Source organism: Salmo salar, chromosome 01 (genome assembly GCF_965601325.2).
Source record: "Salmo salar chromosome 01, fSalSal1, whole genome shotgun sequence".
NCBI classification, from domain to species: Eukaryota; Metazoa; Chordata; class Actinopteri; order Salmoniformes; family Salmonidae; genus Salmo; species Salmo salar.
The window spans coordinates 110,595,822-110,610,338 of record NC_138291.1 but is presented as its reverse complement, the minus strand read 5'-3'; the positions used below and the strand labels follow the sequence as shown (position 1 = coordinate 110,610,338).

The window sequence follows — 14,517 nt, the reverse complement described above, 5'->3', positions numbered from 1 at the left end:
GAGTCAGACAACATCAAGGTGCTCTGAGTCAGACAACATCAAGGTGCTCTGAGTCAGACAACATCAAGGTGCTCTGAGTCAGACAACATCAAGGTGCTCTGAGTCAGACAACATCAAGGTGCTCTGAGTCAGACAACATCAAGGTGCTCTGAATCAGACAACATCAAGGTGCTCTGAGTCAGACAACATCAAGGTGCTCTGAATCAGACAACATCAAGGTGCTCTGAGTCAGACAACATCAAGGTGCTCTAAGTCAGACAACATCAAGGTGCTCTGAATCAGACAACATCAAGGTGCTCTGAATCAGACAACATCAAGGTGCTCTGAGTCAGACAACATCAAGGTGCTCTGAGTCAGACAACATCAAGGTGCTCTGAGTCAGACAACATCAAGGTGCTCTGAGTCAGACAACATCAAGGTGCTCTGAGTCAGACAACATCAAGGTGCTCATAGCCAGACAACAACAACACAACATTTTGGGACAAATACTATTCTCAGGAATAATAATGGCTTTTCTCTTACCTTCATCTCGTTTCCTCTTCTCGCCGTTTGACCGGGGAATACCCAGGATGCCGTTGATGGAGTAGGACCCCACAGGGTCGTTGGAAGGGCTTGTTACAGGTGGAGAAGCCTGGCTCGGTACTGAAGGAAAAGAGACATTTTATCATTATTATTTCACCTTTATTTTGTGGTCCTGTGTAGCTCAGTTGGTAGAGAATGGCTCTTGCAGGATCATGGGTTCGATTCCCAGGACCACCCATAACTAAATGTATGCACACAGTAGCCTACTGTAAGTTGCTTTGTATGAAAGCATCTACTAAATAGTGTATAATATTATTATATTGCCAATATTATTAAATTGAGTAGAAAATATATATTTTTCAATGGAGACGAGGCAATTAACATGGTTTGGTCTTATGACACGTCTTACCCATGGTGTGGTCTGGTGTAAGGGTTAGGGCTATGATACATCTTACCCATGGTGTGGTCTGGTGTAAGGGTTAGGGTTATGATACATCTTACCCATGGCGTGGTCTGGTGTAAGGGTTAGGGTTATGATACATCTTACCCATGGTGTGGCCTGGTGTAAGGGTTAGGGCTATGATACATCTTACCCATGGTGTGGCCTGGTGTAAGGGTTAGGGTTATGATACATCTTACCCATGGTGTGGCCTGGTGTAAGGGTTAGGGTTATGATACATCTTACCCATGGTGTGGCCTGGTGTAAGGGTTAGGGTTATGATACATCTTACCCATGGTGTGGCCTGGTGTAAGGGTTAGGGCTATGATACATCTTACCCATGGTGTGGTCTGGTGTAAGGGTTAGGGTTATGATACATCTTACCCATGGTGTGGTCTGGTGTAAGGGTTAGGGTTAGGGTTATGATACATCTTACCCATGGTGTGGTCTGGTGTAAGGGTTAGGGCTATGATACATCTTACCCATGGTGTGGCCTGGTGTAAGGGTTAGGGTTATGATACATCTTACCCATGGTGTGGTCTGGTGTAAGGGTTAGGGTTATGATACATCTTACCCATGGTGTGGCCTGGTGTAAGGGTTAGGGTTATGATACATCTTACCCATGGTGTGGTCTGGTGTAAGGGTTAGGGTTATGATAATCTTACCCATGGTGTGGCCTGGTGTAAGGGTTAGGGTTATGATACATCTTACCCATGGTGTGGTCTGGTGTAAGGTTTAGGGTTATGATACATCTTACCCATAGTGTGGCCTGGTGTAAGGGTTAGGGTTATGATAATCTTACCCATGGTGTGGCCTGGTGCAGACAGGGATGTTCCATCTGGAGACGGGTGGAAAGGCTGCTGGACTTTTGTTCGTATTATCCTGCGATCACAGGAAAGAAAAGATGGTGTCAGTGCTGCTTCCTGCTCTTGCATCAGTTGACTGACGAGATGGCGTCAGTGGTTTCTCCTGCTCTTGGATCAGTTGACTGACGAGATGGCGTCAGTGGTTTCTCCTGCTCTTGGATCAGTTGACTGACGAGATGGCGTCAGTGGTTTCTCCTGCTCTTGGATCAGTTGACTGACGAGATGGCGTCAGTGGTTCCTCCTGCTCTTGGATCAGTTGACTGACGAGATGGCGTCAGTGGTTCCTCCTGCTCTTGGATCAGTTGACTGACGAGATGGCGTCAGTGGTTCCTCCAGCTCTTGGATCAGTTGACTGACGAGATGGCGTCAGTGGTTCCTCCTGCTCTTGGATCAGTTGACTGACGAGATGGCGTCAGTGGTTCCTCCTGCTCTTGGAACAGTTGACTGACGAGATGGCGTCAGTGGTTCCTCCTGCTCTTGGATCAGTTGACTGACGAGATGGCGTCAGTGCATCCTCCTGCTCTTGGGTCAGTTGACTGACGAGATGGCATCAGTGCATCCTCCTGCTCTTAGATCAGTTGACTGACGAGATGGCGTCAGTGGTTCCTCCTGCTCTTGGATCAGTTGACTGACGAGATGGCGTCAGTGGTTCCTCCTGCTCTTGGATCAGTTGACTGACGAGATGGCGTCAGTGGTTCCTCCTGCTCTTGGATCAGTTGACTGACGAGATGGCGGCAGTGGTTCCTCCTGCTCTTGGATCAGTTGACTGACTTTTCACACAATACAGCATGAGGCTATCATTTTGAACATCGCCGTGAATGAAAGGCCAGAATGGTCAGTGGTTAACTTGTTGTTGTTTTTGCAACCTAAACCTCTTCTAATCACAGATTGATGTTGTAGAACAGATGTTGGACTATATTCCCTATATAGTGCACTATTTATTACCAGGACCCATAATGCAATGTGTCTGAGTGAGATGTCAGTAGTATCTCACCATAAGAATGGATCTAATCCAAAGTCCAGATGTAGAAACAGCAGTGCCTACATGTTAGAAAGCCTACTGTACCTTTAAAAGGTGAGATCTACAGAAGAAAAGTCTTCATTGCACTTTTGCTCTGAGAGGTGATCTTGCAAACAAAGCATGAAATCACATCAATTCACCTCAATGATTGGCTTCACTGGTTCTACCTGGCCTGAGCTAATCAGCTCTCCTTCTCTCTCCTTCTCTCTGTTTTCTCTCCTTCTTTCCCTCTCTCCCTGCCACACGGTAAAGGTTTCCAGGGCTCTCTCTCTGACTGCTGCCCCTTGGCTTGGCCAGGGCTGCGTCCCAAATGGCAACCCTATTCCCTATATGGTGCACTACTTTTGACCCGAGCCCTATGGCACCCATAACCCTATATCCCAACGGGGCATGGTCAAGGGTAGTGCGCTATATAGGAACTAGGTTGCCATTTGGGACTGACCACAGCTCTAAGGTCTCTGTAGCTTCAGCAGCAGCCCCCAGTGCCAACCCTGGTGTGGACGAGGGTCTATTGATCGAGGGCTTTGGGGGAGAAAAAACTTGGGGATTAGTCACAGGCCCAAACAGATGCAAATAGAAAGCTATAAATTATATGTGACAGGAAAGCAATATTTCCTTATTGCCTTGCACAAGCTTACGCCAGCATTAGATTCCTTTAACCTGACTGGCACCGTGGGGAAGAGGGGAGCTGTCATTGTAATGTGTAAACTTTAAAACTATTTATCATGTATGTCATGGTGTGTACCTATTTTAGAACACGGACGGAGCGTTAAAGGTGGAGTCGGGACTAGGAGGATAAATAATAACACGTATGCCAGTTCACGTTTGCTTGGTTTCCTGATCCTAACACAGATCTGTTGTTGAGAATTCAACGTTTCTTTGTATTTTATTAACGTAATAGTATAGTTATTTAAGACCTCTATTTTATTAGATTATGTTACAAATTGAACCGCTTGGTCTGAAACTGAACAATTGAACAATTGACACTAGCTACATTATTTTAGACGTTAACTAAAAGTCGAAGCATTTTGGGGTGGGAGGGACATCATTCCACTATTTGATTTAGAATTTTAGGACCTGTGTAGGTATAAAAAATATATTTTTAAATGATTTGATAAAATATTGTATTTGGCCTTTACTACTATATGCCATTGAAACACATTGAATAACACATTCATAAACGGCAAAGGAAACAGGTTTTGAAGTGTCTGTCCCATATCTAGAAGATATCAGAAAGCTCAGGAAATAGTGCACAGATATTTAACCCCTTTTTATTTTTTTGGCACAAGACTATCTCCATAACTCCATTTTTAAACCAGTACCAAGTTACCTTCAGACGAGTCCCATGAGGTCATAAAACGGAGAACACCAATGTGTTCGTGAGAATCTCATCTTTCCATAAAGTGTTCATGTTAGTTTTTTTTAGGCTAAACCGTTCTGACGCTACAGACTTATTTGTGAGAAGATCGATTTTTTTGGGGGGGGGGGGGGGTCTCATGGTCTGACAAACACCGCTGTAGTTTGGCCACCAACAACTGCAGATGCGGAAGGCCGACACTGGCTCGATGTGGTGGATTGAGACTCAGCCCATGCAAAACAAATAAAGATATCTCTAGCTTAAACTGATGGATTTTGATGGGGATTTGTTTTTATTATGTTACTTAGACTGATGCACCGGTAGACCCTTCAGTATTTTAATTGAAACCCCTCAAAATCTAATATTTATGTTGTAGACTGTAGACTCAAAGGACTAAGATATTCAACTATATATTGTTTAGATGGCTGTGATATTGATATTGTTTTGAGGTTGAAGGAGTAAAGTACCCACTACTGTCAGATCTCTCCTTAGGGCAAAGCTACAATACAATGACCAGCCTTCCCAGAGATCACATATCAATATTTTATTTACATTTTTTTTCACTTCACTCCATAACAGTTATTTGACCCCCTGACTTCTGTGTGCAATATAAATCCAAAATACTTTATTTGGAATACATGTTCTTGATATCGAATAAGCAATTTGAAGGAATGAATTAATGACTTAGCTGTTGCTGAAAATCCCCTGAAGAAATATTAAAATTGCTTTACTTTTGAATCAATATTATTGAACGCCATTGAGGACCTTTTTTATGTCTAGTAGCGGCTAGCGGGGATACTTGTTGTGGGGTAATTTCTTCCTTGTGGCGCGGTGGCCCAGACCCAGTCCAGCCAGACACCAACTACAACAGCATCTCTGTAACAGTTAATAATGCATACAGGGGAAGAGTGTTTAAACCTAGATCATCTTATGTCAACAGTCCTGGGGTCACTTTTGTTTGGCCATAAAAGCCCTTTTAGAGTAGCGGTCAGTAGTCCCAGTCTTTCCCTTTGTCTAAGCTCTGTTAGTGTAGCCAATCCTCCATGTGATTCAGCTTGTTTAAAGATAAGTGCTATACTGGCCAATATGAAGTTACTGCCTGGTCTATTGTGTACTGGATGGGACATCAACCCATGTTTTGAAGACCATTTTAGAAAACACTTATTGGGAATGTGTAGCGCGCTTGTAACCTAGACATATAGTCTACTGATGCATGGTTAGCATTGAACCTTCCACTGTAGAACATCCCTTTTCTGCTCTCAAGGAAGCAGGTTTATACAGATATTTCATACAATTACTATCCAACAATTCAGTCAAAATATTGAATTGGACCGACTTGAGTTAAAATCATGTGTGTTTGAGATAATGAATGCATGTGTGTGTGTGTGTGTGTGTGTGTGTGTGTGTGTGTGTGTGTGTGTGTGTGTGTGTGTGTGTGTGTGTGTGTGTGTGTGTGTGTGTGTAGAATAAAGTGTAAAATAATTTAAATTTAACATTGAACCACTAAAAGGTTCTTCACTTCACAAAGAGAAATATTCAGCATTATGAAATTAAAAATAAATTCAAAGTAGGTTTCGTCTTTGGTTAATAGAATTACATTTAGTTTAATTCACATTTTAATACCCCCCCCCCCACCCCCCATAATAAACAAAGACACATAGGGGATTATTTCAGTTCAAAAATAGCTAAGCGAGATTGAATTTGATTCTAATTGAAAACTTTATAGGTGGGTCTTTTAATGATATGAATGTACATTTTGAATCTATCACATACATGTGTCTGAGACTGCTTAAATGGGCCTTTTTAAGCAACCACGAGGCATGAAATGAATTTTTCTTCAGCTCTTTCTCTATTTAAAAAGATGTCTTGTGTGGGGCTGTCTGTCCATGCTCTTTCTGCAGTCAGCTCATTAAAGTGTGATGCTGCTGCTGCCTCTATGGAACACTGCCTCTTAACGAAAGTTCATCACCAAGGATCTCTGGCGGGTAGGGGGTCTATTTCTCTACCTCTTTCTCCCCCTCCTCTCTCTCTCTCTCTCTCTCTCTCTCTCTCTGCTATCTCTCTTACACCCCTTGGTCTGTTTCACCAATGCACTCAAAGTCCTCTTTGTGATCATGATGTTTCCTTGTTACTTTACAGAAGTGAAGGCTATACGTGCTATTATAATACACTTCTCCATATCAACCATAAATACACCATCTGACCTCAATCTTGCACGTGTAATCTTAACCAGCGGGCAGGCAGGATCCTCTCCAAATTACATTTGTTTGAGGAAGTTTTCAGAATATCTATTTACATAAAATGTCATTTGATAATGAATTCATAACACGTGTTTTTAGTGAAAATACACTTCCCACTCTTTGTTTGGCTGGTTGGACAAATACAGTACTATAGGCCTAATGCTTTGGCAGATAACAATCCCATTATTTTACAAACTATTACAGCGATATGTGAAATAAGACAAAGTGCAACTGCATTTACCAAAGGCAAATCGGAGAAAAATCTACGATGTAAATACATACAGGTGTCCCCGAACAAGGCAATTAACCCATTGTTCCTAGGCCGTCTTTGAAAATAATAATTTGTTCTTAACTGACTTGCCTAGTTAAATAAAGGTAAAATAAAATTAAAACAATTAAAAAAACAGATACTCCTTTTTAAATAGACCACACGACTCCACAGAGCTTCAAACCAAACCAGCTATAGGCCTAAACTGTAAAGAAAATGTCCAATACAACACATTAGATGTGCTGCTATTGAACAATTGCTCGGCTTTCGGTGCCACGCGGGATCTGGTCACCGGCTTGCCCTATTGATCGGTTTTCATCCAGACGGATTCACTTCGTCCTAAGATATACTGCTCATTGCTGGGGGAGTTTGGACAGAAAGATTGAATTGCACCGTCGAGACCACCCTCGATGGGAGAAAAAGTTTGTCAAACTCTGGGCTGTAGGCCCTATAGGCTCCTGTTCTGCAGTGCAGTTCGTAGATGGAAAACATACATTGATAGCAATACCTTGAGAGTTCATCAGGACTTTGAAGATGCTTTAGAAATATTTGACCTCCGTAATTTGAGGCATAAGGATGTGTTTAAAACACTCACAAAGGAAATGTAGCCTAGGCATACTGTTAAATAGTCATACATATGTTCTCCCGTATAACAGCCAATGGAAGTCAATTATACAGTATATAATAAAGTCAAAAAATTAAATGTAGGCCAGTCGTTGAGGCCTAAACATGGAGAGACGAAAGCACTGCTGCTATAATTGTGATTTGTACATTTCTTGATGAAATTTGCAAGGATGTTTCCCAATTTTATATATTTTCCAGATGTTTGACGGTGACATAATACTATTTTACGTTTTCATTCAAAGGAATAGGCTTATAGGTTATGTAATTATTAATAAAGAAATAGTGTTTACCTGTTAATGGACGAGACGCTTGGAACCGTGTCGTTGTCACAGACGCCCTCAGCTAACAGTCTGTCTCTGATTTCCCACGCGAACATGGTCGGATTCTGGCGCTTGTAGTCCGCTATTTTATCCACAACCTTTGGAGTCGCCACTTTTGGTTTGGACCCCCCAATAACTCCTGGCTTTATACTTCCGGTCTCGTAGTATCTGCAACAATAATCAACAACGTATCGATCATGAAACATCTAGGCTATCTGTTGGATGGACAATTCTTCATTTTCTTGGCTAGAGTTGATTTAAATTAGCATTAGATTTGTGGATGTGTTCGAGTGTTATGCACCTTCTGCCCCCCAAATACTGTGTTGCGCCTACAGGGCATTCAACCCGCAAACATCTCCAAAATGTGCACATTGTCTTCTGAGGCAAACTTTATATATATATACTTTATAGCCTAGGCTATACTCTAACTCTGTGAGGTGGAGTGACTTAAAATCGTTTTGTAGGATCCAAAAAGAACAGCGAAGACTTATGATCAAATAATTTTGCTATTCCTTCCGGCTACAACCCATTACAATGGTGTCCAACTTTATTGTCTGTGCCAAAAAGACTAAGAAAATATTTAAAAAACATGCAATTAATTTCAAATGACATGCTACCAAGTGTTGCTATTTAACTCATTTAGACAAACATTCCAAGTGCATTAAAACAAAATACCTTTTAAAATCCTTTTGATAGCTGAAAAATATTTTTAAAAAACATTCAAATGTCGTACGGACACGAACCCAATACAATTCAGTTGTAATCTGATATAGCCTAAATTACGGGGATGCCAGTTTAGCTGTGTACAAACACATTACCGCTCCTCGTGATGACTAGGATTACGTCAGATATTGTTTTCTATATCCTCATTCTGTGTGTCTAATATACTGACGTGTTTCCACTCTTTTTTTTATCCGTGTTTTCTTATATTTTGGTCGAATCTGTTTTATTTGGGATCTGCCAATATGTAGGGATAAGAGTTGCAGGACAGGTGCATTTTTTAAATATATTTTTAAGAGTGCGTCTTTCTGTGTCATGATTGGTAGTTTTTCCACCGTCTTACCTGCCCAGTATTTTGCTGACACAGCCGTGGCTGACCCGTAGTTGTCTCGAAATGTCGCAGGGTCTCACTCCTTGGTGCGCGAGTTCTACGATTCTTGTCCTCACCACGTCAGGTAGGGGTCTGCCGTTGACAAACACCCCGCCTAGCTGGTTCACACCGCCGTGCCCTATATGGGAGACAACAACAGCACAGAAAACCATAACATTAAATACAGGGGTGTGGGAGATTTTGTAGGTTATAGTATCACCTCAGCTATAATGCATTGTATGGCATTAGAACGGTTCAATTGAAAATTTTAGACAAATCATATCTAAGCATCCGGTGTTGAATATGATTTGAATGGTCCAGTATCCCAGTGTGTATTTTAAGATGGACATGTGGTTGTGGGTTGGGGACAATAATCATTCTTTCCCAGGGACGTCATCAATTCATGTATTTTGGAATGTTTATCAACTCTGTTTGTAGGCTACTCTGAAGATGTGCGCGACAAGGTCACGTAGGCGCGAACTTTTAGGAGACAGTATCATATTATAGCCTACCATGAGCTACTATAACATATTATAGCCTACCATGAGCTACTATAACATATTATAGCCAACCATTAGCTACTATAACATATTATAGCCTACCATGAGCTACTATAACATATTATAGCCAACCATTAGCTACTATAACATATTATAGCCAACCATTAGCTACTATAACATATTATAGCCTACCATGAGCTACTATAACATATTATAGCCTACCATTAGCTACTATAACATATTTTAGCCTACCATTAGCTACTATAACATATTTGTACGTGAATAGTTGGTTGTCCATTATTGCTCCGCCATTGAATATCAGGCAAGAGTTTCCTGTAGGCTATCCAGTTCAATAGCAATGCTGTAATTTTACAATCCCCACAAAAATTAGGTAATTAACAATTTATAAACACATGCATCATTAGCATAAATGGTCTATATGATAGTTGGAATATTGTTCATGCTTTAATTAGACCGATTGTATTTTATAAAATGTTAACACTGCAGTGATAATACGTATCATCTCTCGTCTATATCGTTTAATACAAGGCGGGATATGTTTTCAACTCTGGCCCACGGCTCGGGTTGGCTATAGAGTTACACGCTCTTTCATTTTCTTTTCTCCGTAATTATAAATAATTAAGCGCTTTGATTACTCATATTACATATTATTTTGTAAATGAAGAAAAAAGGGGGGGGTAAATTATTCACAAGACTGAGCAAAACAACATCTAACTCCATCCATTATTTCACCTGCACAACAACAATAGGCCTTTCAATATCATGTCAAGTAAATTTGTAACAATATTATATTAAATTAAGATACTGTTTATTTTAATTTGTATATTGTTTAAGTGTTATTTGGTAAATCAATAAATTGGTGCCTATTAGAATATTGGCCTAATAAATTGGCACGGACCTGTCAATGACTCTTATTAACCTGGTGACAGGTTTACTAATTCCAATGTGACGTGTTTTGTTCTTCTATTTTTTCCTAATTTGTTAAGGCTACACAAAACGTAGGCCTTTTTAGGAGTTTATTATGCACAATTGAGAAAAATACAATCAAAATAATATATTAGATGAACGTGCGCCGGTCTGTAAATAAGCACATATTATAAACGCAATGTTTTCAGTTAAAAAAAAATAGTTTAAAATGTGTCTTTGAAATATTAACATTCCCATCGAACTTCATTGGATGTGCTTGTTCCCAACGCCACTGTAATTCAGGCTACATGAAAACGCTGCTGTGTTTTTGTTTGTCGGTTGTCATATGCAACAACATGCAGACGGTGTTGCATTGTCAGTGAAATGAGTGCATCGCTGTCAACGATCATATTCGCTAGGCTATTGGCCTATTTATAATCATTATCTGTTTTCACAGGCTCAGTTTTCGTTGCAAACACAACAATATCTGAAAAACTCATTATCTACTTACGGTGCATCGCTGAGAACGGGTCTACTTTGCAGTGAATATCCATCGGATAGCAAAGGAAAGACGGGTAATCAATGGAAGTCGCCGTTTCGCCTTTGTAATGCAGATAAAAATGGGAAGAAACGGAAAAACTTTATTCGATTAAAGATTTCTCTTTTCCCTCCACTCAGTCAATGAGAGGGTTTAACTTGTTCTAAAAGTTGCGGTCGTGGTAACAGTCCGTGCCGAGAATAGAGGCTACTGCTGCTCAGGTGCAGAACATGACCGACGCTTGGTTCATCAACGTGGAAATGTTTTTCAGTTTGAGTTGGATTTTCAAAACCTGGAATGATGAGATGATTTTTCTCAGAACATGATGACGAATAGGACAAACCTTTACGTCTAAAACCGTTCGTGACAGTCCTGTGGTAAATAGATAGATCCTAGTTCCGGCCTTGATTTGCTGCTTGGTTGCGGTGGGTAGAACGCTCAGATACGCATAGACATGACAGAAGAAACATGGACACTGTGGGGAGTCTGGTGCCCTGGTACCTTCCCCTTTTCCTTGACTCTAAAATGGGGTGGATGCGTTAGCCTGAATCTTTGGGTTGAGAATGAAGCCCCTCGCCGTGTGTGCGTTTCTAAAAGCAAGCTGCCTGCCCCCCTCCCCTACGCGGACCCCCTTGCTTATGGATGAGTTGTCAGACAAAGGCAATAGATTCCAACACTTTGTGATTCGCCAACGCAAAAACCTGGAGCCCAAACGAGGAGGTCCCAGGGTCTGACACACCGAAAGGGGAGGGAAAATAAACAAGGAATTGACTCGGAGTTTTAAGATCAGAGTTTCCAGACATTAGATCGGGACGAGGGGTAAATGAAAGCCATTTTTGACTTTATCAATATCTAGAGTTTATCTTATTAGATGAATAACGGACTGAGATAGGAATAGACTAACATTTGGGTGAACATACTATCGCTAGACATTTTACAAGTTGACATAACTGTACAAATAGCCTAACGCATATTTCCTGGCTTGGTAAATCATTATTTTCTTGTTGAGATTATGTTATGTAGGCTGCTGGAATGCATCGTTGTTCTAGTCTACTTAATGACGCTAATGCTTCATGCGTGTATATTCTAAGTATTTGACATGTTTTGCTATGTAAGGCCTACAGCTCAAATGCGATTGTTTTGCACGTTGTTTACATGTAAACAAACGCTGCATGTCTTATGTATATAGGTTTAACTTACTATGTGAAGTATAACGAGAAGGGGCTTGAAGAGGGGAATGGAAGGCTCTGGACAATCGGTCATCGATACATTGACCTTTTATGTTATTTTATTGATTGGGTGATGATGACCAGCTTCCTGTGATGGATGTACAGCCTGCGCTGACTGGGCCGAGGGGCTGGTAGTAGTATAGGGGCTGGAGGTGAGATTGGACAGGGGAGGAGTGTCGGTGGTTGGCAGTGAGTGTGAACACAACCCGCAGTGCTCTCCTCCACACCTTCTGTAGATGGCGCTCACAGGTTTCATTTGTCTAAACCGTTTAAACCGACCGTATACTTCTGCTGTCAAAAGAAGTTACAACTCCGGTTGCAAGTCAAACCTTGGATGCTCGGTGTTCATGGGATTAGTGATGACAGTAATATGAATATTGATCAGATTCGATAAATAGGCCTACATGTCAGTGATTGCATGGATTCAATTTCACTGCCAATGTAGAATTGTAATGGGTCAAAAAGCCTAGTGCTTGTTATACCACCGGCCATATTATTACAACCAAATGAATCATTGAAATAAAACAGAATCAGTTCAGGTAGCCTACCAAACAGAATGTACTCTTTTTTCTGACACAAAATCATTCAACTTTTTTTTTGGGGGGGGGGGGGGGGGGTCTTATTTCAGATGTATTTATTATTTATTATTGATATCAAATTATTTTAGTTGATTTAATTAGATACATGAAATAGTTCAAGTGTAGGCTATGGGCTAGGTCTACAGAGCCACCATCATCCTGCGAAAAGTTGAAAGGTAATATTAATTTAAAGAATATCAATATTGATCATGATAATATATTAACCATAACAAACAATATTGATTATTCTTGTTCTTATTCCAGTACATAATTAACAGCAAAAATATAATTAACACAAAAATTATTGTTAGAGTTAAGTTACATGAATTCGTTTTTTATAGACCCATAGGCTATAAATGTGAATGTCTCCAACGTCTTCAATCGACATGTTGTTTAAGGCCAGTAATGGAGGGAGACCCTGACGAAGGTCCAACGTTGGATGAGAGCCGCGTGCCTGGTGGCACTTGATATTTTTGGGGGGGGTTTGTATTTTTTGGGGGGGACATCTCTGAGGAACATAGGCGGCTACATCTATTGCTCTGCCTTCTGGTCAGGTTAGGGGATAATTTCTCTTATAGGCCCTACTGTTTTTGGAGTGAGCTTCTGGTACAATATGTAGCACTATAGGGTGTAATTTCACACTCCACTGCACATTTCCCCTAAAGCTAAGTTTTTTTTTCTTCTACAAGACCCCCCAATTCTTTTCCGCTGCCCTTGTGCTCTGCGCGATTTGGTCTCCAAGTGCAAAAAAATTAGGCGTTAATGTTTCCCCCCCCCCCCCCCCCCCCCTCCCCATTAGGGGACCAAGTATGAAAATAATTGTAAACACCGCATATGGTAAATGAATACAAAGATGCTGACTATGTTTATGTTCATTGTCCTATCACTTGAATAGCACAGGGCGCGTGTGTGGCGTGTTTGACCCTCTGTTCGGTTCCTTGGCTCGTATCACCCCTCTTTTTAGAGAGAGAGAGGCCGTTCTATTCAGCCCCTACACAGGGTCAGATCCGATTTAAAAGCGATTCAGTGGAAATTAAACAAGACGATGGCTGAATAAATTGAAGTTCCGGTCGCTGCAATTTATAGCAGACCCAAAGCAAGTTGTGTTCACACGGTGGGCTTTAAGAAGACATTGACTTACAAAGTTTCATATTTTTGTGGTTCACTTGGATTATTTACATGATGTGCATAACCACAATTTTATTTATGAGCACGCGAGTCCAAGAGTGGCTGTAGATGATTCATTTCTACAAGCCCTGAACTGTACATAACCTACAGTAGGCTAGAACAGCCAACTGACAGGGTGTAGGCCAGAAAGTGAATTATTTACGATAAATAGGCCCACATCGGGATGGACGCCAATAGTTTTTTTTTGTTGGGGGGGGGACATGTTTTGGGACACCAGTGACCACACCCATGAAAATTGGTTTAATATATTGACAGAGAGCAATTTATCTTTCGCTCAGTTTGATAATAGCCTGTGTAGTCTATAAGTGTCATGGAGAGGGCAAGGCAGAGGAGAGGAGGAGAGGAACCGTACAGAACTAGGAGCTCCGCCCGCAGGATACACGATAGGTCATGCTAGAAAAACCGTTGAATACACGATAGGTCCCGCAAGAAAAAACGTGTAATATTGTCAGCGATAACAGAGTTTAGTAGTAGCGAGACAGTGAGTAGTAACGAACTTTATTTCGAAGAAGATAATGTTTTTTTTTTTCAGTTGTCTGTTGCTGCTGCTTTGCCTCTAGTCTCGTTTACCTTCGTATTGTTATGACAACGTCACCCAATCGATGTGACTTTCACTTCTAGCTGCCTGCGGTCGACTGTCTTCAGTTAGGACCTGAGATCACTGCTTGGCTTTTAGTCGAACATGTATCCTTTGGATCTCATGGGGGAGTTAAAATAATAAATCATTTCATTTCAATGAGCTGCTAGCCAAATGTGTATTGTTATATTGCATTGAACATCTTATAATGTTTGTAAAATAAAAAAAATCCA

General features: G+C 41.0%; 1 protein-coding gene across 2 annotated transcripts in view; it reads right to left on the bottom strand.

Moving 5' to 3' along the window:
- LOC106594719 (paired box protein Pax-2a) overlaps window positions 1-11,352 on the bottom strand; it is a 101,227-nt gene extending 89,875 nt beyond the window's left edge. The window contains exons 1-5 of one of the 2 annotated variants that reach the window (XM_082978758.1): window positions 10,686-11,352; window positions 8,721-8,886; window positions 7,628-7,825; window positions 1,764-1,843; window positions 523-642 (exon numbers count right to left, since the gene is read on the bottom strand). In XM_082978758.1, the coding sequence (XP_082834884.1) occupies window positions 523-642; window positions 1,764-1,843; window positions 7,628-7,825; window positions 8,721-8,886; window positions 10,686-10,728 (607 nt within the window). In that variant the 5' untranslated portion in view covers window positions 10,729-11,352. The remainder of the gene's footprint in view (window positions 1-522; window positions 643-1,763; window positions 1,844-7,627; window positions 7,826-8,720; window positions 8,887-10,685) is intronic. The other variant, XM_082978759.1, reaches the window with a different exon arrangement.
- Window positions 11,353-14,517: the final 3,165 nt, after the last annotated feature.